Here is a 25,725-nt window from a genome sequence, read left to right as displayed (position 1 = left end):
GCCAATTTTTTTTAATATAGAGATTTTTACCCCAAAAATCAAAATTTCCCACTTCTCCTGAAACACCGAGAAGGTATGGCGGCACTGGGCCCTTATCCTGTCCTGACAACTGTCACCCAGACCGGTGGTGGGGCTCCTTGAGGCAGGGTAGGGGAGCTCTGGGCACAGCACTGTCTCTGCTCACCCCTGAGCTTCCGGGGCATCTCACTCACTGCCCCGCTGGCACCGGTAGTTGTTTGAGTTTGAACCCAGGTTGGGCCCGTCAGGGTTGTTGCTGTGGGCTCTGCAGTTGATCACCACACCCTGCAGTTGACGAAGGAGAAGAGAGGGTGCGCTGGCGAATTAGGGGTTATAAGCACAGGAAGGCTCTCCCTCTGACTGTGCTCTCCACGTGCTGTGGACCCAGCCATCAGAGATCCAAGGACCAAGGACAGGCAGGCGGGGATAAGGCGGGTTCAGCCATAGATGGAGGGGTTTCTAAAGGTGGACCACAGGCTCAACACTCCCTATGTGCAGGCCACGTGCAATTTCACTGATCACTCTGATTGATCAGCAGGAAGTTAACGGGTCGAGGGTGGAAAGGCCATGATTGTAGAGGCAGAAATAGCTGGTTTCAAAACCTGGTTTTACCTATTTCTAGCTCCGTCTACTTCAACACAGGTCTTAGTTTTCTTATTTATGAAAGGATCGTAGGAAGAATAAATGGATAGAATATAGAAAGCACCATTTGATAAATGAATGAATGAATGAGATCATTCATTCATCCCCTTACCTGCAGATGCCAGTCCACATGTCATACTATGGAAACCTTGCTGGAAGCCCCACCTGGATGAATCCTGCTGTCATAGTACCATAGATCCTCCTCCATGACATTCATCACAGCTATCTTTTGGCAATTATTTATTTGATGATTTGATTGACATCTGCCCCCTTCCCCTAGACCAGTGGTCAGCAAACTCATTAGTCAACAGAGCCAAATATCAACAGTACAACGATTGAAATTTCTTTTGAGAGCCAAATTTTTTAAACTTAAACTATATAGTTAGGTACATTGTTATTAACTTAATTAGGGTACTCCTAAGGCTTAGGAAGAGCCACACTCAAGGGGCCAAAAAGCCACATGTGGCTCGCGAGCCACAGTTTGCCAACCACGGTCCTAGACTATGAATGCCAAGTCCTGAGAATGGTGTCTACTTTTGTCCCCACTTTATCTAGCGCCTGGTACAGCCGTGTGCTCAGCACAACTTGGCTGGTTGAATCAAGAAATGAGAGAAAGGTCACTAGGATGTCCTGGCTCATTAGTTATCAAAAACCACTAGCTGACTTTTTCTCCTCAAAATCTTTGCAGTCCCTGCCCTAAGGTCAGGCAGCCTGCATCTGGCTCGCGGGCCATGTTTCATGTGGCCAGCTTCTCCTTTGGTGACATTCTGCGAAGATAGGTTTCTTCTAGTGGGAGCCTGAGCCTGAGCACTGAGCTCTGCTTTGAAAGCAGCTGCTTCAGAAGCCCTTTGTTCCCTGTGGTTAGGCAATCAGGGCAGAATCTTGGCAGACGCCGCCTTCCCTCTCAGAGGAAGAGACCGGGGCCTGCATCACAGCATCGCCCCTTCACTCAAGCACTAAGCGTTGCCTGCTCCTGATGACATGCAAGTCGCCAGAGCAGTGGTGCTCTGGCTCTGAATCTGTTTCCAACAGTGGCAGGTTCTTCTTTGTAGAAGAGCCGAATTCACAATGAAAATAGATAAGAACCATTACAGCTCAGTGCTGGCTCTAGGCTAATCACTTCCAGTGCAAACTTGCATTTATCAGCTGCAATGCTAGCCGTCACTTTCTGAGCCTTCCGACATGGTCTGCTTGGCTCTTTATATGCCCATAGGTGTGTTCTGTGAGCGTTGCCATCTTACCGATGAGCAAAGGAAGGCACCGAAAATTAATTCCCTTCCCCTTAATGCCTATTATGTGTCAAATTAAGAATTGACCAGAGCTCCCTTCCTTTGTTTCTGTCCTGTCCTCAACACCACTCATCCATACAGTCATCCCCGGGATCAGAATTGGAGCATCACATCGTAAATGAACGGGTGGTGGGGATGTGATTATTGTTGAATAGTAGATTCTCCCTGCTGACAGCTCCAGGTCTGGAAGTGAATATCCAATCTCCAGCCCCTGGTCCACTTCCTTCCTTAAATGTACTTCCTTTATCCCCAGAGAACACTGAAGAGCAGGTAGGATCTGCCCCCTTTGCAGGGCCGTGGCTTGTTCATGCTCTGGAATAGGACAATGACCAGAGCATGGGCTCTAAGGGCAGTTACCTGGGATCACGTTTCAGCTCTTCTATTATTAGCACGTGACTTCTGATGAGTTACTCAGTTCTCCTTCCCTGATTTCCCTTGTCATATTGCATTGGCTGGAGTCTTCAGTATGAAGTTGAATGGTACTGGCCCGAAGCATGCCTGACTTTTCCAGGCCATAGTTTTCTCATCTGAAAATGGGCATCCCCAACAGACCCATTTTACAGGGTTGTCATGAGGATTAAATGATCTGAGGCATTTAAAAGACTTAGCATAGTACCTGCCACATACCCAGTGCCCCACAGATACCAAGTGCTGTCATCATGACCACACAGGGGCGCTGGCTATTAGGGAGGGAGAATTCCCCAGAGGTACTCAGTTGCTCTGTCTGGCTTCTACGTGGCCCTGCCACCTGCCTCCTTATCACCTGGTAACTCAGCTTGTTTCCCCAAACAGGTACCTGTACAAACTCCGAGATCTTCACCTGGACTGTGACAACTACACGGAGGCTGCCTACACGCTCCTTCTCCACACTTGGCTTCTCAAGGTACTGCCCTTCCCATGGAGTGGATTCATGCAGGGATTCCCCTCGGGCCTCACAGCAAGTGGGAGAGTTAAAAAGAAAAGAAAGAAAAGAAAAAAGAATTAGCCAAATAAATTTCGTGTTGCTCTGAGTCCAACAACTTGATCTGGCAAGGTTACTTTTCTGCACTGCTTCTCCTGGGCACATAAGGTCTCTGTGACCTTCACATTTAGCAGCAACAGTAACCCCTCGAGATATGGCTTATGGTTTTATATAACATCCAACTGTTTTCTATAACATCCAGACATCAACTGTAAATCATTAGCACACCCAGACCTCCACTTGAGCCATTTTCCTGCTATTGAAAGTGCTGCTAGAGCTGGACCAAGTCTGAGGGATTTCCTCTGGCTTTTAAAGAGCTGGGACCCTGTCTCCTAGGAGTTCAGAGAAAGTCCCTACACACCACATATATGAGCCAGTAGAGCAGTGGTTCTCAACCTTCTGGCCCTTTAAATACAGTTCCTCATGTTGTGACCCAACCATAAAATTATTTTCATTGCTACTTCATAACTGTAATGTTGCTACTGTTTTGAATCGTCATGTAAATATCTGATATGCAGGATGGTCTTAGGCGACCCCTGTGAAAGGGTCATTCGACCACCAAAGGGGTCGTGACCCACAGGTTGAGAACCACTGCAGTAGAGAGTCAAGTGTGACTCAGCAAAAATCAAGGGGTGCTTCCCAAGTGTAGCCTGTCAACCAGTATCTCTCCGACTGGCCGCTGACACCCAGGGTGGCAGGGAGACAGCTCCTCATCCATGGGGAAGACACCCGCCCTCGGTGGCCCCTCAGCCCCTGGTGACCCCGCATGTCCTCTCTTCACAGTGGTCAGATGAGCAGTGCGCCTCACAGGTCATGCAGACAGGCCAGCAGCACCCCCAGACCCACCGCCAGCTGAAGGAGACGCTGTATGAGATCATCATAGGCTACTTTGACAAAGGAAAGGTAATTTGTCCCTGCCTTCCCTCTCTGTGGGGACCCTGCTACCGGGAAGGGTGGCTCTCTCCTGTGCTCCATACCAACCCATCTGCATATCTCCATCCCAGTCCTAAGTCTGACCACTTCTCTCCATCTCCAGTCCTACCACCTTTGTTCATGGCACCAGTATTGCACACCTGGACACTCAGGTGGCCTGGGCTTCACAACTTGGTCCTCTACCCACAGTTCCCTTGGCCTCTAGGAGATGCCAATTCCCTACCCACAACAGTGAGATACGAATTGTACCCACCTCCTAGTGATATTGGGAAAATTAGGTGAGAAGCTGCATGTGGAACATCTAGCACAGGACCTGGTACATAGTCACATCTTGAGTTGTGACTGTCACCATCATCACCGACTCCACCTTCAAGGCCCCCAGTTGAAGGCCATTTCCTCTGTCATTACCTGCTGCCTCTCTCTGAATCGCAAGGCCTCTGGTGTTCCTCAGGACACAGTTTAGCACTGAATTTGGTCTGTCCTCGCACTGCAGTTTCTCGCATCTGTCTTAGTCTGATCCCCCCACCTTCCCTGGAAAGACAAAATGAGGTAATGTCTGGGAAGGGCTTATAAATTCCCAGGAGTTGAGTGGGTGAACAACACTGTTTTTATAATTTACCATTATAAGCCTCTTGAGGGCAGAGACTCTGCCATCTCTGGAACCTCCTGCCCTGCGAGACATCCAGTCAGTGTACTGTTGGTTTACCAGCTGACTAAGTTGTCACAGTGGGGTGGGGGGTGAGGGAGCCCCAAAAGTGCATGCTGAGCTTTGTTCTCTGCAAGGTATCCAATTCGACCCACCCTGTACTAAGCAGAGAGGAAAAGGCATAATCCCCTATCTCAAAGACTTTACCGTCCAGTTGTCAAGATGGACATGCCAATCATGTTTTTTGTACATTACCCTTTGGTGTTGTGCAATTGTGGGAGAGGGGGTGGAACAGGGTGGTGACTAAATACTTTGGGAGCAGAGAGGAGGAGCAGATGGGTACGGCTCACTCTGAAAGCCACTGTGTGGAAATTTCTAGAATGAAGCCCATATTCCTTAGCATCCTTTCAACTTCTTTTCCCCAACACCTCTCCTCATAGAAACTCATTGCTCCAAGCACACATCATGGCTTTCTACCCCGTAAGTCCATCTATCGCCACCTGGTGGACTCCTCTACATCCCTCAGAACCCAAATTACATCTATTTTTGTGTGTGCTTTACTCGCTTATGTTCCACATTTATATCTGCTCCACCACTGTATACCATGCCACGCCTGGAAGCAGCAGGCCCTGGACTGTATTAGGCTCAGGGATCCGTGACTGTCAGAGGTCCCAGTGACCACAGGGGCAGATGTGGGAGGAAATCCCAGGTCCCTAACTCCTGCCTGGCTTCCTTCCTGGTCCCTTAGTGGTCTCTTACACACGGGAAGAACATTTCTGGCATATTATGGTATGAAGTTGGCAAAGACCTCCACTTGAGCCACAGTCCCCTGGCCAGCTCAGGGTGTTACCACCACCCCTTGTTCTGGCTGAAGAGGAAGCACCAGCCGGCCTGGCCCACAGACTTGGTTCCTTCTGGCACATAAAGCTCTTTTACGCTGCTCCCTACGCTGTCCATGGGTTTACAGCCACGGCGCCTGCACTCTGCGCTTGCTTCTATTTATTTTTATGCTTGGATGCAGAGAGAGCACTTTTGCTACAAAGCACACACTGCATTTTGGCAACCTGCCCTCTCTCCTCCCCCACCTCCCCCAGCTTCTCCATTTAGGTGCATTTTTCTATTTTAAACCAAATGTGAAATGTAATGGGTGTCCCTTGAGATTGCCAGACCTCTGCCCACTGTGCCTTCCCCGGCCTCTCTGCTGGGGTTCCCACCCTGTGGTTGCAGATGGAGGGGTGATCTGTCAGCTCCAGCCTCACACAAAGCAAAGGGAAAGGGTCCCCTATGTCCAGGGATTGTTTTCAGAATTGGTTTTAAATACAGAAAAGACCTATCTTTTTAAACATCTCAATCACTCCTTTTATTACTCTAGTACCACTCCCATCCCGCCTCTATGCGGCCCCTGCACACGCACCCGCCCCCCCAAAATAACCCCACTGAGAAGGGACTGCGTCGTTTCAGTTACACAGATTACTGGGCTCTAGAGCACGGCTGGGCAGCATTGGCATTGCTTAGCAATACTGGGTCCCACCGTGAACTTAAAATTCTGTTTAGATGGTCGCCCGGCTGGTGTGGCTCAGGGGATGAACGTCAACCTATGAACCAGGAGGTCACGGTTCAATTCCCAGTCAGGGCACATGCCCGGGTTGTGGGCTCTATCCCCAGTGTGGGGCATGCAGGAGGCAGCTGATCAATGATTCGCTCATCATTGATGTTTCTATCTCTCGCTCCCTCTCCCTTCCTCTCTGAAATCAATAATAAGAATAATTATTATATATATATATATATATATATATATATATATATATGAATAACAACCAATTACAAACAGCTAACTAGGTTTTTAAAAAATTCTGGTAACGGAAGATCTCGTGTCCTTACCACATACACACACCAAAAAAAGAGGCAGAGGAAGGGAGGGAGGGAAGGAGGAGGAGAGAGGGAGGGGAGATGGCCAGAATGGAAAGGCGTCAGGCTGGCAGAGTGGAAGACCCCCAGGCATGAGCACCAGGAGAAGTGGATCTGGCCCCATCTCTATCTCCAGATAGAGATGCACCCAGGCACCTGCTTACTTCTCTGTGAACCATTTCTCTTTGGAAAATAGAGCTACACCTCCCTGCCCCGCCTGCACGGGGCAGCTGAGGGAGTTCATTCACTTCAGAGGCAGGAGTAAAGCAAGGTCCCTGGGGCACCCCCAGGTGGGCATCCTGGCCCTGCTTTGGGTTGGGCATCTGAGCTGGGCCACTGCTCTGCCCATGAAGCTCTGCGTCTCACCTGGGGAGTACAGAAGCCACTAGTCACCTCTCAGAGGGGTTGTGAGGGCCCGAGAGCCTTTGGGGACCGTGTTCAGCCTAGTCTGCAGCTGCTCCATTATTTGTGAAGAAACTGGGCTGAGAGGCAGAGGAAGGGCTCCTGGGAAGCACCAAGCTTCCTGTGCATGGGCTGGGGCTCCCTGTGCCTGGGGCTGGGGCTCCCTGTGTGTGGGGCTGGGGCTCCCTGTGCGTGGGGCTGGGGCTGGGGCTGGGGCTGGGCCAGGCTTGTCACTGAGTCTCAGGAGACACAGCCGCCAGGTCCCTTCCTTTGCAAAGGCCCTGCTCGCCTGGAGGCGCCCCTAACCTCTTTCTCCTCGCCCTTCCTGCAGATGTGGGAGGAGGCCATCAGCCTGTGCAAGGAGCTGGCGGAGCAGTACGAGATGGAGATCTTTGACTACGAGCTGCTCAGCCAGAACCTGGTAAGGTGCCACCTCAGAGCGGACTGGTGCTCGGGACCTGGTGCTCAGGACCTGGCTCCCCACAGAGGAGGGCGAGGGGCGGGAGGCCAGCCAGGTGGGACACAGAGAAAGAATGGAGGGAGGGCCTGACCTGAGCCGGGCTGTGCTGAGCAGCTCCCTCCCCATTGGGAATATTTCCAAAGGGAGGAATTCTGGGAAAACTCATCAGACAGCCGCTGGGATGGGCGTTAAGTACCTGCTTGGCACTGGGCGCTGCCGCGGCCGCTCACCCAATCAGCGCTGTGCTCCATTTGCAGTCAAATTCCCACAAATCACTGAGCCAATTAAATAAAAACGCAAATTTGTGCTTTCTGATTAACAGATAAATCACATTAAAGTGCTCCCCATCTGGCCGTTCCCCATTAGCTCCTGGGTGCTTGTGATTAGGGGGAGGGAATGGAAGTGGGGGAGCAGCTATGCTGCTTGTGCCGCAGAGACTGGGCTGTGCAGGGAGGCTGCCTCTGCAGGGAAGATGTGGAGAACTTTTAGGTTGCTACCCCCGCCACCTACTTCCTGGTGACCTGAGAGCCAGACCCAGGGCCCCATCATAGCCCCTTTTAGAGGCCAGTCCAGCTCTAATGAGTGTCCGAATGTTGGGAGAGAGTTTATAGGATGGTTTTGGTGGGGGCTGGTTATGGAGTATAGTGTTCTAAGAGATGTGCTTGAAGAGAAAACACTTATATCTGCCCCATGAGTGTGTCCCACATGGGCATTTGCAGATAGGGAGGCCCGAGGTCCTGCACACACATGCTCAGGACACATTTATGCATGCACACACTCACACACACACAGTACATATTCACACACATGCTGGCATGCACACACATCTGGGTACCAAGCCCACGTCACAGGCTCGTGCCTGGGTCCATGCACACACATCTTTCATCTGTAGCAGGTTTCAGATGTCGCAGTTTGTCCTTTTCTATGGGCCATGTCTGGCTAGTGATTTCTTTCTGGCTGATATCAATCACAAGAGGCCATCAGGTGTAAAGTAAGAGGTAAACTGTTCCAGAGATGCTGAAATGTGGAAAGCACGCGCCTCTTAGAGGTGATGATATATGCCATGTGCACGCACAGGAAGACGTCGATATGCAGACACACATCCATCCACACACCCGCAGGACACAGGCCGGTGACAGCTGGCCGGCTTCACTTCCTTACCCACGGGCTGCACCAGGAGATAACGTTTCTTTATCTGCAAAATGGAGATGCAGTACTCGTGGGGTTACTATGAGGCTGATGCAAGTAAATGAGCTAGTGCAGGTAGAGCGATTTGCCCGGTACATGGTCTGCGTCAGATAGAGCTGCTGCAGGTGTCCCTTGGCATCATGGGGACACTGGTTCCAGGACCCCCAGCTGACAAAATCTGCAGATGCTCAAGGCCCCTCTGTAAATGGCATAGAATCTCTATTTGATACAGGCTACAGCAGGGTCTGCCTGCACACCGATTCATTTGCATGGATTCAACGTGATGCTGGGCATGTGTCAAATTCGAGGTATTTTTTTTGGGGGGGAACACATTGGGGGACTTGTTTTCTAATATTTGAAATCTGTTGTTGTTGAGTCCATGGACGTGGAACTTGCAGATACAGAGAACCCGCTGTACTGTTACAATCGCAGACGCTTCCACCGATGTGCAGATGTGTGCACACGGGTGCTGGTGTAAGGAGCACGTCTGCACTGCGGCCGCCCTGAGCTGAGTGTGCCTTCGACACACATCTGGATTGTTATGAGCTGTAAGTTTTCCTCTTTCAGGTCCAGCAGGCGAAGTTCTATGAAAACATCATGAAAATCCTCAGACCCAAGCCAGACTACTTTGCCGTCGGGTACTATGGCCAGGGCTTCCCCACCTTCCTGCGGGTGAGTTTGCGGTGACTTGTCCCAGGGCCAGGCCCAGTTTGTGCACTTCAGCTGTTCCTCTGCCGGGAGGACTGGGTGCGCTCAGACACCATGCTCTCCTCCCTTCCAGCACTGCCCCACTCCCTCACCCCCCATACACAGAGCCGCCTCGGGAGTAGTGAGTTCCCCGTCCCTGCAGCAAGGATCTCTGCTACCCAGCAGCCCCATAGAGCACAAGCTCTCAGAGCTCTTAGACTTAGGACCCCCATTTTCTCTCTTAAAAATTATTGAGGTCCCCAAAGAACTTCTGTACTTATAGCCTATATATACCACATTCGAAATTAAAACTAAGAAAATTAAAAATATTGATCAACTTATTTAAATTAAAGCCATCATTTGTCAATATAAACGTCATCTTTATGAAAAAATAACAGTATTTTCTAATTTAAAAACTAGTACGAGCAGTGAATTGTTTCCTGTTCCTGCAAACCTCCTAAATGTCTGATTGAGAGAAGACAGCAAAATGCTTACCCTGCTCTGCATTCAGTCGGCTGTGATCCCACACATCACGCAGCCTCTGGAAAATGGCTGCATACTCGCGAGAGAACAAGAGTGATGACGGCAAATGACAGCTTACCGTTATTATGAAAAGAGCTTGGATCCTGTGTGGCCCGGAAAGGGTCTTGGGGACCCTCAGGGACCCCTGGAACACAGTTTCTGAACCACTGCTTTTTGGATTATTCCTTCACTCATTATGTAGAGAGTTGAATTGGGTCAACTACAGGCTTCCTTCCGGTCTGGGAGTCTAGGGTTCAAGTCTGAGCTCAAGGAGATTCAACAAGAACAGTAAACCTGGTGTCTGACTCCACTTGATTGACAGTCCAGTCAAAGAGACAAATCACTCACTGTTAGCAGTCGATGTGGAAGTCACAGTGGGCATGAGCTGCATGCAGGAGGGCACATGCTGAGGGTTTCCTTGATGGAAGAGAGGTGCCTTCCCAAACCTGATGGTGCATCAGAACCCCTGGGGAACTTGATAGAAATGCATGTTCTGGGCCCCACCACATAGGTTCCGTCTCAGCAGGTCTGGAGTGAGGCCTGAAAATCCAAACTTCTAAAGTCTCCCGGGCTCTTTGGGTGGTCTCCCAGGTTCAGAAGCAACCGATCTATGGAGGTGACAGATGTGGGTTTATACAGAACAACTTAGGGCCATCAGAGGCTGCCCAGATCTGGTCTAAAACAGGGATTCTCAACTCAGCTCTGTTGACATTTTAAACTAGGTCATGATCTTGTGTGTGAAAGAATGTTTAGCAGCATCCTGGGCCTCTGCCCACTAGATTCCAGTACTCCTCCCCCCCACCCCCGTCCCCAAGTGATGACCAACAATGTTTCCAGACACTACCAGTTCCCATGGGAGGCAAAAACACCCTCTGTTTGAAAATTTCTGGTCTAGAAGAGGCTAATGTGGTCAAGGAAGGGTAAAGAGTGTGTCTCCATGGAAATAGGACCAGGAGCCAAATGATGGGAGGCCCAAATGCTGGTCCCTCCCTGCCCACAGGCCCAGCCCACAGGGCCCATTAAAGGCCAGACGTAAAACTTGTGGTCATATAAACAGGAGAGTAGAGTGACACAGTGAACACTGAGTGAGGAATTATTCTGAAAGCTCTACAGAGGACAGTTTAAAGGAGAAGCTTTCAGCGTCCACGATCTTCTCTCCCTCTAGACCCAGCCTTTCTTAAGAAGTGCTGGGCCTGGCTAGAAGGTCAGTGAGCTGAGCTTCTCCTTTGCTCAGTGGGGAAGGAGAGAAAGATCCATAGGAAGCCACCATGGCCCCGGGCTCATGTCACAGCCTCCCAGCCCTGCTTGGACCACACCCTCTAAACCTGGGTCCTGAGATCTCTGATGGTTTCATTTCTCTGCAGAACAAAGTGTTCATCTACCGAGGGAAGGAGTATGAGCGGAGGGAAGACTTCCAGATGCAGCTCATGAGCCAGTTCCCCAACGCAGAGAAGATGAACACAACCTCTGCCCCCGGGGACGATGTGAAGAACGCCCCAGGCCAGTGTATCCTTGGAGAGGCCCCAGCCCAGGGGCCGGACATGGGTACCCCTGCTGGGACTGTAGCCCACAGAGCCCCATCTTAGAGCTCAGAGCTGACCAGCATCATTGACGGGTGCCAATTTCAGTGTCCAGTGTGGTGGGATGCAGTGAACCCTCCTGGGGAAACTCTAGATGTTGAATTCATTGGTTAATTACTCATTCATTCTTGTAAGGAATACTATCGAGCTCCCACTCTGCGCCAAGCGTTATGCAACCTGCTGGAGACTATACTCATAACGTGGTTCTACCTCAGGGAGCATATAGTTTAGTGACTAAGAGAGACATTGAACAACAGCACCATTAAATGTGTCGATAAAAATGTGATCCCTGCCAAGAGGAGGCTATGCAGGTCCTGCGGTGGGGAGGGCAGGGAAGGCCTCCTTGGGGAAGGTGATGGGTAAGGTGAGTCACCAGCCAAAGGTTAGTGGGAGCTGGGAAGAATGTCCTAGACAGATGGACGGCCCATCTCGTGCAAAGGCCTGAGTGGGAAGAAGCAGAAGAGGTTCCAAGAACTGAAATGGGGCCACAACGCTCTTCTAGGAAAAGCAAAACTCCCAAGTAAGGCCTCCAGGCTGTCCAGCCTCTGACTCCTGCCTGCCTCTCCTTCACCATGGCCCTGACTCTTTCTTCCCTCGTTTCTGTTCCTTAAACACATGAAGCTTGTTCCCACCTCTGTTCCCTCTGCTTGGCATGCTCTTCCCCCATCAGGTCCTAACTTGGTGGCACCACCTGGAAGAGGCCATCCCTGACCTAATGTGACCTTCTCTGAACTCTTCAGGGCTCGTATCTCAGCCTCTGTGTGTTTTCCTTAGAGAGCTGATCTCAGTCTCTTGTTATCTTTGTGCTTTTTAAAGGTACGTGTAAGTTAGACGCTAAGCTCTGTGAGGGCAGGGACTTGAACATCACAGTAACTCCTACATCATCCCATGCCCCATACAAAGCTGACTCTCGGGAAATACATGCTGATTAATAAGGAGACAAAGAAAACAAGAGGAAAGGAAGAGGGAGATGGACACAGAAAGGGACGGGGGAGGGAGCCAGTGAGCTGGCGCACACAGAGGACAGAGGTGGCATGAGATGACGCCGTGAGGTGGGGCAGAGTGCGCTGTTCACAGGGCCTGGAGCCGACCCTGAGCAGGAGGCAGACTCCCAAGGAAAAGGCAGACAGCTGAGCGGAGGTGCCTCAAGCTAGCCTGGCTCCCCGCTTTGCACCCCCGAACACAAATTAAGTTATAGCCTTTAAAGTGGGCTTGACAGGTTACATGGCTGGTCTGCTAAGTCTGCCGAACTGTAATCCAAATGTATTTCCCTCGGGTGATGCATATTCACCTGTAACCTTTTCATTATGCTCGCCTGCCCTTCGTGCCTGCTCTACCACGGTCGGTCGTTTGCAGCAGGAAATGCAATGGTGGTGGGGCTGGCTGGTTACAGGTGCGAGTTTGGGTACAGATGAGACCCGGGATGGACACGTGAAGTTGAGCAGCCCCATGGCCGTTACTCCGGCAGGTGGAGGGGGCATGTGCTCCCGGCCGTGTAATCATATGGAGGCCCGATCCAGTGTCTGGATCCAGGTCTGTCGTTTGTTAAATGTCCTCTTCTTGCTATGCAGGACTGAGTGCTTTAGTGGCATCATTCCTTTAATCCCTGCAACATCTTGTAAGGTTAGTATTAATTTTCCTTATTTCATAGAGAAGGAATGTGGGAGGCAGGGAGGTAAGGTTACAAAGCTAGTTGGTGATGGAGTTGAGATTTGAACTCTAAGTTCTATGTGTCTCAAAGTCTGTATTCTTTCTATAATGCCAGCATTTTGTTTAAGACTGATGAACAGAATGTTCTTTAGTAACTAATTGTTCATGTACTAGGCATTTGCATGCATTGTTCCCTTGTAGTCTCCTAATAATCCCCTGAGCTGGGAAGTATTATTCTCTGGACTTTACAAATAAGAAAACGGAGGCTCAAAAACTGTAAGCATCTGCACAAGATGCCCGGAAGTGATGGAACTAGGATTTGAACTCGGGTCTGCTTTTTACCAAAACCTGAGCTCTGTGGAAAAGCTGCTGGACAGTTTGGAAAGGTGACAGATGTAAGGCGACGACAGGTCTCCTGTCTTTCCACTTGGGTATCAACTGGGGGAAGACATTTAAAAGCAAAGGTTGCTTAGCTGGGGATCTCCTGCCCCTACCATCCTCTCTGCCCAGACCTCGGGGCCTCACTTCTATGCACAGCCTCAGCACCTGGTTAGAGTCTAGCCACACATCCTCCTGTGTCACTGGCTCCATTGGGTCAGGGTTGGATGACCCTCTTGGACCAAGACCAGTTGCTGAGGTCAGTAGACATGACCTAGAACCTTCTTTAAAACAGGAGCTGGCAAACTTCTCTATAAAGAACCAGATAGGAAATATTTCCATCTTTCTGGGCCATGTGGTCTCTGTCACAACCACTCAACTCTGCTGCAATAGTGGTGGGGGCAGGGGGGCACCCATGGATAATACATGGATGGATTATCGAGGTTCTAGGCATTTTCCCACTAAACATCTTGGCTGCAAGCATTTTCACCACAAACATTTTCACTGCAGAATGAATTAACCGTAAGGCAATTTTGCTGTAAAAGGACATAATAAAACAGGAAAAAGTGAATAACAAAATTAAAAAGACTGTTGCTATACATTTTTTTAAATGTCAATTTGTATTCGCATATGGTCACATGTCCATTGCTAGAGGTTCCAAAGCTCCATGGGAAATGCTGAGGTGTGCAATACATACAGTATCACCTGAGGCTTCGCAAACTGACGTGTGATCATTTTCTGGTGTAGTATGCAATCCGGCCCATATTTCCTATCAAGTAAATATATGTACTTGTTATCATCCACTCTTCAGACCACCCCATCTACATGTCACTGTGTAGACCGTTATGAGGGCTAAGATTTATATAATGTGAAGATGGGATTACTGCGAGACCTGTCAATGGAGAAATGAAATAAAACCAAACTTTCATGACAGCCAGCGTAAATACATTAAGTATTTAATGTATTTAAATTGATTCGTCAATGGAGAAATGTAACCAAACTGTCAACCAGCTATTTCATCTTTTACGGCAAAAAATGCTTGAAGCCAAGATGTTGACAGCTCAGATGCTTGAAAATATCTAACAAGCCCAACATTTATGGGCGTGGGGGGGCAGTTGAATTGAACTTGGAATGATGTCTTGACCATTTCCTACCTGTGAAAGAATCATAGCCTCCGCTATCAGAAAGCTCACAGCCTGGTGGGGGGCGGAGGCGGGGAGGAAGACAGGGCGCTGAAAGATAAGAGCCAGGTACAGACAAGGCGCTTGAGGGGGCCCCCAAGCTGTGAAGGAGGAGACCTGGCTGAGGACAAGCCAAAGGCTCGTGGAGGTGCTGGAGGTGTGGGAAGCCTTCCAAGCAGAGGGAACAGTAGTGGGATCTGTTGGATGCGCAGAGGTAATGGTGGGAAATGGGTCGGGAGCCTAGTGGAGTATTTGAATACTCCATATTTAACATTGGCATACAAGAATGCCAACACAAGGAGTTTGTGATCCCTTGGTTGGCAGAAATGCCAGGCCCAGGAGGAGGGATTTCGGAGTCATGGCAGTCATCTGGTAGAGCAGAGCAATGAGAGAACTCAGATCACCAAAGAGGACAGATGGGTGGAGACGCCATGGAGCAGGGCGCAGGGGTGGGCCCAGTGATGCTTAAAGTGAATAACTACTAGAATGAGGGCGACAGAGATCTGGCCTGTCCTTAGATCTGTGCCCATGGCAGGCATCACTAATCGATCGTGGAACTCTTTCCCACCGAGCCGGGTCATGGCCTTCCAATCCTGTTGTAGGCAGCTACTCTCAAACTCTCAGAGTCTGAGTGTAAACTGGCATGTATCTGCATGCTCTGAAGCTGTGCTTCTCAAATGTGTGTGTGCATATCAGGATCTTAGGAAAAATCGGAGTCAGATTGAGCAGGTCTGAGGCAGGGCCTGAGAGTCACTGTTTCTAATATGCTCTCAGGTGATACCAACATTGCTGGTCCAAGGGCCACACTGGGTAGCAGTCGAGAGTCAAAGAGCCCGAGTTTAGGATTAAAGATATAAGTACAAACCTCTGCTTTGTTCTCACAAGTGTGTGAGTGTCTGCGAGTTGCCTAGCCTCTTTGACCTTGATGTCCTCAGCTAGGAATTGGGACAATTACATGAATACCGCTGCTCTGGGGAATTGGAGGGAGGAAAGGAGACCATGGGGAGAGGTGCTCTGCAATTGATTAAGCGCCATAAATGCATTAGATGGTGTTATTGCTAATGATAATACAGCAATGGAAAAGGTGGTTAAGCACCACTAACCTACCATCAGCAGGGGCGGAGCCCTGGGACAGGGCTGCAAGCGACAGCAGCTCTGCCTGCGAACTGGTCAATAGGACCTAGTTGGCAGCCAGCAACCCGAGGTTGGTCCTTCAACGAAAACTGGGCCCCAGAAGGGCTGGTCTGGAAGGAAGGTCTCAGAGGGACCCGCTCTGCTCGGAACTGTCCCTCTGGCCAGGGACGTGTTGTGAACCTTAACTCGGGGACCCCAGACATCCAGTGTTTCACCGTCCAGCCCGTCTTGGATGAACACCCCAGGTTCAAGAATAAGCCGGTGCCTGACCAGATTATAAAGTAAGACCCGCAGCTCGCTGGAAGGCGGGAATGGGAAAGAAATCCCAAGCTGGGCTGGGGGCAGGGATTTCTCCCCAGAGCCCTTCTGGGTCCTTCCTGGTCTTAGCCAACCTGTTCCCCTTCCTCTTGGGAGGAGAAACACACAACCCTCCTCAATTAGCCATCTGGGCCCTGCCGCTGAAAAGGCTGAAGCCAGAGATGAGTGACAGGAATGAGGATGTGGTTCGCCTCGAGGCAGAGCCTCAGTAAGCAGTGATGAGATTCACTGAACTGGACGTGGAACCTGTCACCCAGGTGGATCCCACAGTGTGTGTGTGTGTGTGTGTGTGTGTGTGTGTGAGTGTATGTGTGTGAGTGTGTGTGAGTGTGTGTGAGTGTGTGTGTGTATATGTGAGTGTGTGTGTGAGTGTATGTGTGTGTGTGTGAGTGTGTGTGTGTATGTGTGAGTGTGTGTGTGTGTGTGTGTGTGTGTGTGTGTGAAGGAGGGGTCCAGGGAGGGCGTGCTCAGCTGGGCACTTTCTCCCAAGGGGCCATCTTTCAGCATGTGCTGGGGTTGTGTGCTGACAGTGGGCATGTTCAGATTATGGAAAGGGACATCCCAGGGAGTCCCGTGAAGGCAGGTGTCAGTCTATTCAACGCTAGATGGCAAGGTCAGTGATGAGCCATGAGTCACGGGCTCTGCTGACCCTGTGGGCCACAAGGCTGCACCCCTCCCAGCTGTCCAGCTCACCCCCTGAGACCCAGGGGCCCAATATAGCACCCCACATGCTTTAGACTAGTGGGAAGCAGGTGCTTGTAGGAAGAAGGGCCCATGCCCTTCACACGGTTGAGCAGGACCTCAGCCTCCTGTCCCCTGTGGCCAGGCGCCCATGGGCAGGGACCACAGCCGTACAGCTAGCACTGTGCCCTGCTGGCCCCGATGGCAGAACCTCACTAGAGAGTCGGGAAAAGTGATCTGGGGGGATGGCTGGGATCCCTAAAGAAATCCTTGGAAGATCCCCCGGGACATTGGCTAGGTGTGTCCAGTCCTCCGAGCAGTCACAGGAAATGACGACCCAGGTGGCTCTGTGCACTCATGCAGGAATTCCAACTCCTGGGGTACCCCAAGGGCTGCCCTGTCCTCATGAAGGCGCAACACCAGCCTACCCTCTAATCACCTGACCAGGAAAGCCTGGCTTTACACGTTGCAGCCAGGACTCTGCCAGGCCTGTGCTTGCTGTCAGGGTCCGCACTGGGCAGGCTCCGGGCAGGCTCTGCATCAGCGGCCGGCGTGCTGCTGGGAGCCTCAGCCTCTTCCTGTCTTGCAGCTTTTACAAATCCAACTATGTGCAAAGGTTCCACTACTCCCGGCCGGTGCGCAGGGGGACGGTCGACCCCGAGAACGAGTTTGCCGTGAGTACCTGCCCTCCCCCGCAGCAGCCCTGACCATTCCCTGGGCCCCCTTGCCAAGCATCTGCCAACCTCCCCTCCAAATGGGAGGGGATTTGATCCAAAGCCAGGGAAGTAAAGCCAGCAGCGTCCACCATCCCTGGTCCTTCCATTGGGGTTGTTAGTCTTTTCACTTTCAAGATAGGCCCCGGGCCTCGGTGAGATGGCCTTTCAAGCACAGGGCACTGGGGCGTTCCCAGAAGGGAGGGTCCTCAGGCTCTGCAGGGGCAGTGAAGCCAAACCCTCCAGGAAACACCAATTATAAGCGACAGAGGTGTGAGTCCGGCTGTCCCCTGGGTGTTTCCCCAGCTGGGGCCTGCCTTCTGTCCCCAAGGGCCGAGGCCCGGCATGAGGAGGTGGCCTCAGGGCTCCTCCAGCTCTTGGCCTCGGGCTGTGACTCTTCATATTTGGGGAGTTGCTGCCCCTTTGAGAATTGAGTGCACACGGTGGCCCTTCCCCAGGAAAGGCAGGTGGATGCCCTCAATATTACCTTAAGGTTCAAACCATTCAGAAACCCCAGTTAAAACTGACAGGGCCTAAATCCAGGGAAAACTTAAACTTCGCGCTGGGAAAGGATTCCTAAGGGGAAGGTGAGAGTGTGTTTCCGGGTCTTGCAATACTTATTTTGGTCTCGGGTGGATGGGGAGCCAGCGGGTCTGGAGGGATCCGGGAAAGCGGGTATGGAACCCAGGTTTCCTAAGAAGTGCTTTCCTTCCCTCGTCACCCCCTGCCCCGGCACAGTCCATGTGGATCGAGAGAACCTCCTTCGTGACCGCGTACAAGCTTCCGGGGATCCTGCGCTGGTTTGAGGTGGTCCACATGTCCCAGGTGAGTCTCCGGGCCTTAGGGTGCACCTCTCCCAGTCCCAGGAGCTTTGGTTTGAAGCCACCGTGGGAGTCCTGAAATTCCAGTGCAGGAAGGGACCTGAGGCAGCATCCAAATTAGCTGCTTTCAGATCTTCCTTAAGCATCAGGTGACTTTCTTCCCTCACAAATGAAACCTGATGCAATGCAAACTGGTGAATGGGGAGCTCCTGTGGTGGATGCAGGGGGAGGTAGAGGCCTAGAACTCTCTCCACGCAACCACCCCGAATATCCTCCTTGTCCCAGCAGCCCCTGAGGTTGCATGTGCAGAATCCCACAATGAACCCATTTTACAGCTGGATAAAATGAGGCTCACAGAGAAGAAATCCCACAGAAGCCAGGCTAATTTTTGAACTCCCTTATGCAAATTGCATGTATTCTACTTCTCAATGCACTTTAGGGTCTTCACATCCTCATCTAAGAATCTTTTTGCTCCCACAGGGGGTCAGAGTAGTGGTGAGGAAACCTGAAACGTAGGCACATATTCAGGATGTCTTATTCATTCAACAAATTTTTGAACACAAGCCAGGCACTGTTCTAAGACCTGAAGACTTTGCCACGAAGCTTACATTTTAGTGCAGGAGACAGACTAAAACATCAAGGTCAATATATTCTGTGTCAAATGGTGATAGCCATTATGGAGAAACGTGGAAGAGAGAGATGATGGAGGGATTGCTATTTAAATCGAGTGGCCAGAGAAAGCCTGGAGGGAGTCAGGGAGTGGCCCATGGACTTTCCAGCAGAGGGAATGGCAGTGCAAAGGCCCTGGGGCCAGTGCATGCTTGTGTCTGGGTCAGCACCAGAGAGGGCTGAGGAGGAGGAGGAGGGGAATACCAGATCATGTAGGACTTCACAGGCCACCGCCAGGACTTTGGCTTTCCTACTGAATGACCTGGAACCGTGAGCAGAGGAGGGACGTGATCTGATTGGTACTTTCCAGCTACTTGTGTGATCAGCATTAGGACCACCCAAACCCAGCAGTCCAGTGGCCCTCTGGTCTCCTCTTCACAGGCATAGCCTGGACCTTGGGGGAAATAGAATGATGATGATATCAGCAACCATTCATTGAGATGTGCTAAACCGTTGACACGCATGAGCTCATTTAACCCCTCCACAACGCTGAGAGATAAATGCTACCATTCCTCCCATTTTACAGATGAAGAAACTGAGGTGATGAGTGAGTTAGTGGTTTGTTCAAGGTTAGGAAGTAAGGCAGGGTTTGACCTCAACCTCAGTTTCCTGGGCTGGATTCACTCTCTCCTCCTTCCTCAGCATGTCCCATACCACCCCAGCAATAAGGAGAGCCCTGGAAAGGTAGAAACCATCTGTGCTCTTCCTCGTGGGGCAGACCGACACAGGCGAAGCTTGACGAGTGGCTCAGGCCCTGTGTCAGGCTTTATCGCATTATCCCACGAATACAAAACCCTGCGAAGTACATACTATTATTAATCCCATATCTGGAGTGAAGAATGTGAAACTCTCTGCCAATCTGTAGCTGCCACCCCATGACCCTGATGTGCCTTTTCCTCCAGTGGCACTCAGCAGGGTGCCCCCTGTCCTTCAATGACCCCATTAGACTGTGGGCCAGGGAGGGAGCCCTGTGGCACCCCCATTCTCCTCCCACCTGACTTTCTCCTCAAAGCACCTGCCGCCTCCTAACAGACCATCTAATGTGGCTGCATGTTGATTTTAATATCTAGAATATTACATATAATATTACATATAATAGCACTTAGACCCTATGAGGATCTAAGTGCTACACTAACATAAGTTCCAGGAAGCCAGATTTTGGTCTATTTTGTTCCCTGCCATATTGCTCACTGCAAAGACTAGTCCCAGGCCCGTAACTGCTGCTCAAGAATCTTGGTTAAGAAAACCTATACCCATCAATCAGTATGCAGACGCCGTCACGTCTGAACCGGGTTCCTTGTCTTACGGACTCAGGAGTCAGGAAAGGATTGGTCAACATTTCTGTTTCGCTCCTTTTATCCTGATGGCTTCTGATGGGAAGGTTTAGGAAAACTTCCAAAACGTTGACCGGAGTGGATTTATCTGTAGCAGCCTCCCGGCTGAGTGAGCCCGAGTGTCAGCACGTCTCAGACGCCAGCTTCCTGCCCGCTGAGCGAGTGCGTTTCCCTGCATTGGCGTTTGCGTTCCCCGAATTGATGTCTTGTCGGCTGTTTCTTCCGTGAATCGTCATGACGACAGGACTGTTTGTACAGAGAGGTGTTTTCTGATGGGATTCGAGTGTGGGTTCTGCTTACGGAGGGTTCTTTCTTGCTCTCGGCCCCACGAACATGCCCCCTTCACAGCAAGCCTTGACCTGGGGTCAGGAACACAAATGCAACACGGCAGTTAACAAGCTGCATGTTTTTGGACAAACACAGTGTGTCTCAGGGCCTTCATTTCCATCATCTGTAAAACGGAGACTGAAAACCTATGAATGTCAGAGCGGAAAGCCACCCAGGGGTCATTCAGTCATGAGCTACAAGTTCAAAAACCTTCATGGCCCAGGAGAAAAATGCCAATAGGTGAGATAGTCCTATTCCAACAGCAGGGGCTGGTGATGCGGCGGCAGCCCCTCTCCAGCTGAAGTCAGTTTTACAATTAGACCTCCCGTGCCGTCTGCAAGAACCTCGCCAGGCCCAGCCTGGCCTGCAGATCCTGGTTCTTGTCCATCCCACTACTTTACACGAGAGGAAACTGAGGCCCAAAGGTGGGACTTGAGCTGCCGAGTGATCAGGGGCAGAAGTAGGATGTGATGGCGTTGCCTGTCTCATGCAGCGCCTGGGGTCCTAAGAGGGTCTGATTTAAGAAGGGGATGTGGGTGACACGCCTCTGAAGAATGGGAAACACCCCGATGACAGGGAATTGGTGTCCCTTCGTCCTTGGCTGATGCTCCCACGTCCCGGGTCTAAAACTGTTTCCGAAGAGTGTCCCTCTGATAGGTCAGTCTCCCCTCCAGCAGGGGGGGGGGCAAGGTGACCGAGCACTGCACACTCGGTCACACGGATGTCGGGGGTGAGAAGCCAGAGGCACCGTCACCCTCACTCCCTGCTCCCAAGGTTTAATTGAGTTTGAAGATGGGCCGGGGGGTGGGGGGGAATCAAAAGTCGCTTGAGAAATGGGGCGGAAAGCCAATCAACAGGACTCCCCATGGTTAATAACTCTCCCTCACATCTTCGTCTCTCAGACGCGCCAGGCTATTGTGAGATCGGGGTGCGGTGCTGGGCCCTCCCCGCATGGTTGTGACAGATTTTCCCTGGAGCCCAGTCTGGACGGGGCTTCCACAGCCCCTGCAGGGGTGCAGCCTCGCTGAGCGGGCACATAGCGTCCTGCTCCAGCTCACGTGTGTGTGTGTGTGTGTGTGTGTGTGTGTGTGTGTGTGTGACAGAAAGAGGTAGTGCCAGTGACAGAACCTGGTCCCAGGGCCGCCTTGCTGCAGACAGCACCATCTTTAAAAATGACAACAAATGAAGAAAGGTGTGGGAGGCTGGGATTTCACCGAGATTTAAGGAAATGGTTTAAAAAGATGTCCCAGACGGCTCTAGAGGTTGGATCTGCCCTTCCCACATGCCCCATGGCCATAATACCTACAGCGACATTTTTTGAAGAATTCTGCTGAGTCGAGGGTCATATTACCTCCCCTGGTCTTTGCTACAGACTCAGGGAGGCACCGCCCCTGCCAGGGAGTCTCCCTGGTGAGGACCACTGCTGCTCTCTGTCCTCGCGCCTACGAGAAGGAGGAGCAGTAGCTACCAGCTATTCTCGAGCAGGTTTCATCAGCCTCGTTTTACCAATGAGTCCACTAAGGCTCAGAAGGGCTAGGAAACTTCCTCAGGGTCACACAGCTGGAAAACAGCCAGCAGGGCTGAGGGCTGCACTCACTGTAGCCCAGGGCGAGCGCACGGGGGCCTGTGGGAGACCCCACCTGCCACCTGTTGTTGTGAGTTGTTTTATTGGAACAACCAGCACATTAATTTTCCTGTTGCCTGGAGCTGCCTTTTCCTACAGTAACAGAGTCGACTGGTTGCGACAGAGAATGTCTGGCTTGCAGATGTCTGGGTCTTTTATGGAAAGGTTTGCAGCCCCTCGCTCAGTTTTTCCCTCCAGATTCCGTGCTCTTGAGATCCCTGACTGTACAGTTAGCATGTGACGGGTGTCTTGTTTATATCGCTTTCTAACGGGTGTTGGAGAGGCGATGAGTGTTATCTTCCCAACTAAACCGAATCCTCCTGGGGACAGAGACCCCTCGTACAACAACCGGTTTTAGGACTGACGCTGGGCCAAGCTGGGGCATCAGGCCTCCCGCTGCTCTGATCTGCCTGCTGCCAGCTCACACACAGTAGGTACACAAGCAATGCCAGATGGGTTGGATTACAGAGTGGTTCTCCCAGGTAATAAGAAGGAAGGGCTCCCTGGCGCACATCCAGCCTCTGAAACCCCAGCAAAGGCCTGGAGTCTCCTCAGCTCCCCAGGGAAATCCCTTCTCACAACACAGGACGCTGTCTCTCCCCAGACAGCAGACAGCCCAGAGCCACTAATTACAGGGCCGCTGCGGCCCCTCGAGGAGCATCGCCTCATTTGAATTCCAGCCCCCAGTGAAATCAATACCTACCGGCGAGTCTGTCTGTTTTTCTTTGTCTTTTTTTGTTTTTTTAATTTATTTCATTTTATTATTTATTTCAGAGAGGAAGGGAGCGGGAGAGAGAGATAGAAACATCAGGGATGAGGGAGAATCATTGATCGGCCTCCTGCACGCCCCACACTGGGGATCAAGCCCACACCCTGGCATGTGCCCTGACCAGGAATAGAACCCTGGCCTCCTGGTCCATAGGCCAAGATCTGTTTTTAAAGGTCCTGCTAAGGCCCCCTCTTTCTGCTGATCTCACTTGCAACAGACCACCATCAGCCCCCTGGAGAACGCCATCGAAACCATGTCCACGGCCAATGAGAAGATCCTGATGATGATCAATCAGTACCAGAGTGACGAGAGCCTCCCCATTAACCCGCTGTCCATGCTGCTCAACGGGATCGTGGACCCCGCCGTCATGGGAGGGTTCGCCAAGTACGAGAAGGTGAGGGCTCTGCTGTCCCGGCCCCCGTGGGGGTCAGAGCAGTGGCTGGGGGCCTGGGGGCAGACGCAGCTGCATGTCGCTCATCTTACTCTAGCCGTTTGCCCCTAAAGGGACCCCTCCGCCTGGTGGGAACCCATTCACCTCCCAGAGGCTCCACAGCCTCCCTCTCATCTCCTCCCACCCTCAGTGCCGCACTGTGCTGCGGACAGAAGGGGCAGGGCTCACAGGGCCCCTTAGGCCACTGGTCACATCCAGGCGCCTCAGCCAAGGAAGGGCTCTGAGAGGACCAGGTGACCGTAAGCCAGGCCACTGAAGTGGAGGAGCATGAATCCAAGTCCGTGACTGCAAATATCTTCTAAAAGAGAAAGAAATGAAACCCAGAATCTGTGACAATACAGACAGGATGGAAGGTCAATTCCAAAAGGAGAATTGCAACTTAGATAGCCAGGCCCAAGGTCCCTCCAGAAACCCCCACACATGGGAGCCACAGATTTTTATTTTTTTGAGCTTCCTGGTGTCCAGAGCAAAAAGGGAAAAGCCATCAGATATATGAGTCACAGTATTCACTGGGGAAGAATACCAACTTCTCAGGAGGGGGACATAGCTTTTCCTGGCAATGAAATGGAATGGAGAGTCCTCACTTGATTGTCACACCTTACATTGTAGGAGACACTGGGGGGAAGTGGCCTCCTCCTTCTAGTGGACCTCACAGTGAACTCCCTAGTATCTTTCCATGCCATTCACTGATGTGAGACTAAGAATGCAACACAGTAATTTCATTCAGAGCAATTCCAGTTGCTAACCCGACAGTCCTTCCAGCCACCCTCAGTCCCCCATGGAGTCCCCACTGGCATGCCTTCGCTCAGCCTGGAGGGCTGCTGTGTGTGCCTGTGTGTGTGCACATATGGAGGGCGTGAACCCGGAGAGAGCTGGGGTGCCAGGTTCACACACCAGGAGGGAGGTGGTGAGGTGAGCTGCTCTCGAATGTAAACGTGAGTCAGATCCTTGCAGAGCTTTGTAACTAACCGGGGTGCCCCCCCCCACCCCTCCAAGTTCTGATTCAGTAGGTCTGGGTGGGGCCCAATAATTGCATCTCTGAGAAGTTCCTGGGTGATGGGTGATTTGCTGCTGCTGCTGCTGCTGCTGCTGCTGCTGCTGCTGATCCAGGGACCCCACTTTGAGAACCACACTCCTGGGGGTCTGTGGCCCATTCCCAGTGGGTGCTGACCTGAGCCTCCAAGAAGGGAAAACAGTGTCGGTCACTATAGGTCTCTGCCCCATCAATACTGTGGCCTTGCTGCTGGCCCTCTCCAGTGGAATCCTTTCTCGGCGCCGGGGAGATGGGTCAGGGGGCCCACACCAAGTGAACAGAAACCCCCAAACTCCCATCTGTCCCCCCCACAGGCCTTCTTCACGGAGGACTACACCAGGGACCATCCCGAGGACCAAGACAAGCTGAGCCGCCTCAAGGACCTGATCGCGTGGCAGGTAAAGCAGAGCTGACGGGAGCGCCCTGCCTCTGCCCTCCCAGCCCCTCCCGTACAGGGGCCCTCAGCCAGCCGCTGCCTGGCCTGGCTGCACGTGTCCTCCTGTCCTCTGGCTTTCGGCCCTTCTTCTGACGCTATATCTCACCCGAGCAGGCCCCCTCAGAACCTGGATTTGGGCCACCGCACCCCTGGGGTGCTGCACGGGGACTGGGCGAGGACGTCGCGCTGCCTGTCGCTAAGACTGCTTTATGGGCTCTTGAATTCAGGGGCAGCTTCTCCCAGCGGGACTGAAATAAAAGGCAGGCCCCCCACACCCACCGCCACCTTCCCCCGCAGCTGGCACATGGCAATCAGATAAAAGAGGCTCCGCCCCGCACCCCCTCCTGAGGCTGACCCAGTCTGTTGCAGATAATGCTCAGATGGACATCAGGTTTGGGGAATAACTGAGGCCTTTGCTTGGTTTTCGGTCAAAGGGCCTTCATTCTGCACAAGCTGCTTACCCTCCAGAGCCCAGCCAGGGGACTGGGAAGGCGCGTCCTCCACTCACTGCCTGCCCGCCCTGCAGTCCCCTCCCCTCCCCTGGGGCCCTTCTGCCCCGCACCTCTACCTGCCTCCACTCTGCCTCCTCTGACTCTCTTTCTGTGCGCTCGCTCGCTCGCTCTCGCTCTCTCTCTTTCTCTCTCTCTCTCTCTTCCTCTTTCAGAGGTTCTGTGCTTCTGTCCCTCCCCACTCCATCTTTTACCTCCTCTGCACCCCCATCTTACTCCTCTCTCTGCACCCCATCTTACTCCTCTCTCTGCACCCCATCTTACTCCTCTCCACCCCCATCTTACTCCTTTCTCTTCTTCCTCTCCACCTGCTCCCCTCCTTTCTCTTTCTCCTGGGTTTTCTCTCCCTTCTCTCTCCCCGCCCCCGCCCCCCCCCCCAGAAAAGGAACAATCCACCAGACACTCCCCCAACACACACTTTAAAGGACCAGGCTCCTCCAGGCCTGATGCACCCCCCCCCC

General features: G+C 51.9%; 1 protein-coding gene across 1 annotated transcript in view; it reads left to right on the top strand.

Annotated features, from left to right (window-relative positions):
• Positions 1–25,725, top strand: part of DOCK2 (dedicator of cytokinesis 2) — a gene marked incomplete at its 5' end in the record, with an annotated part of 352,195 nt that overhangs the window by 286,906 nt on the left and 39,564 nt on the right. The window contains 10 exon segments of the mRNA XM_023764503.1: positions 2,742–2,832; positions 3,694–3,813; positions 7,131–7,220; positions 9,015–9,119; positions 11,021–11,162; positions 15,779–15,860; positions 17,168–17,252; positions 18,030–18,116; positions 23,053–23,229; positions 24,634–24,717. Coding sequence (XP_023620271.1) covers positions 2,742–2,832; positions 3,694–3,813; positions 7,131–7,220; positions 9,015–9,119; positions 11,021–11,162; positions 15,779–15,860; positions 17,168–17,252; positions 18,030–18,116; positions 23,053–23,229; positions 24,634–24,717 — 1,063 coding nt within the window.

Source organism: Myotis lucifugus, unplaced genomic scaffold (assembly GCF_000147115.1).
Source record: "Myotis lucifugus unplaced genomic scaffold, Myoluc2.0 scaffold_333, whole genome shotgun sequence".
NCBI classification, from domain to species: domain Eukaryota; kingdom Metazoa; phylum Chordata; class Mammalia; order Chiroptera; family Vespertilionidae; genus Myotis; species Myotis lucifugus.
This window is presented reverse-complemented; position numbering and strand designations above follow the sequence as displayed.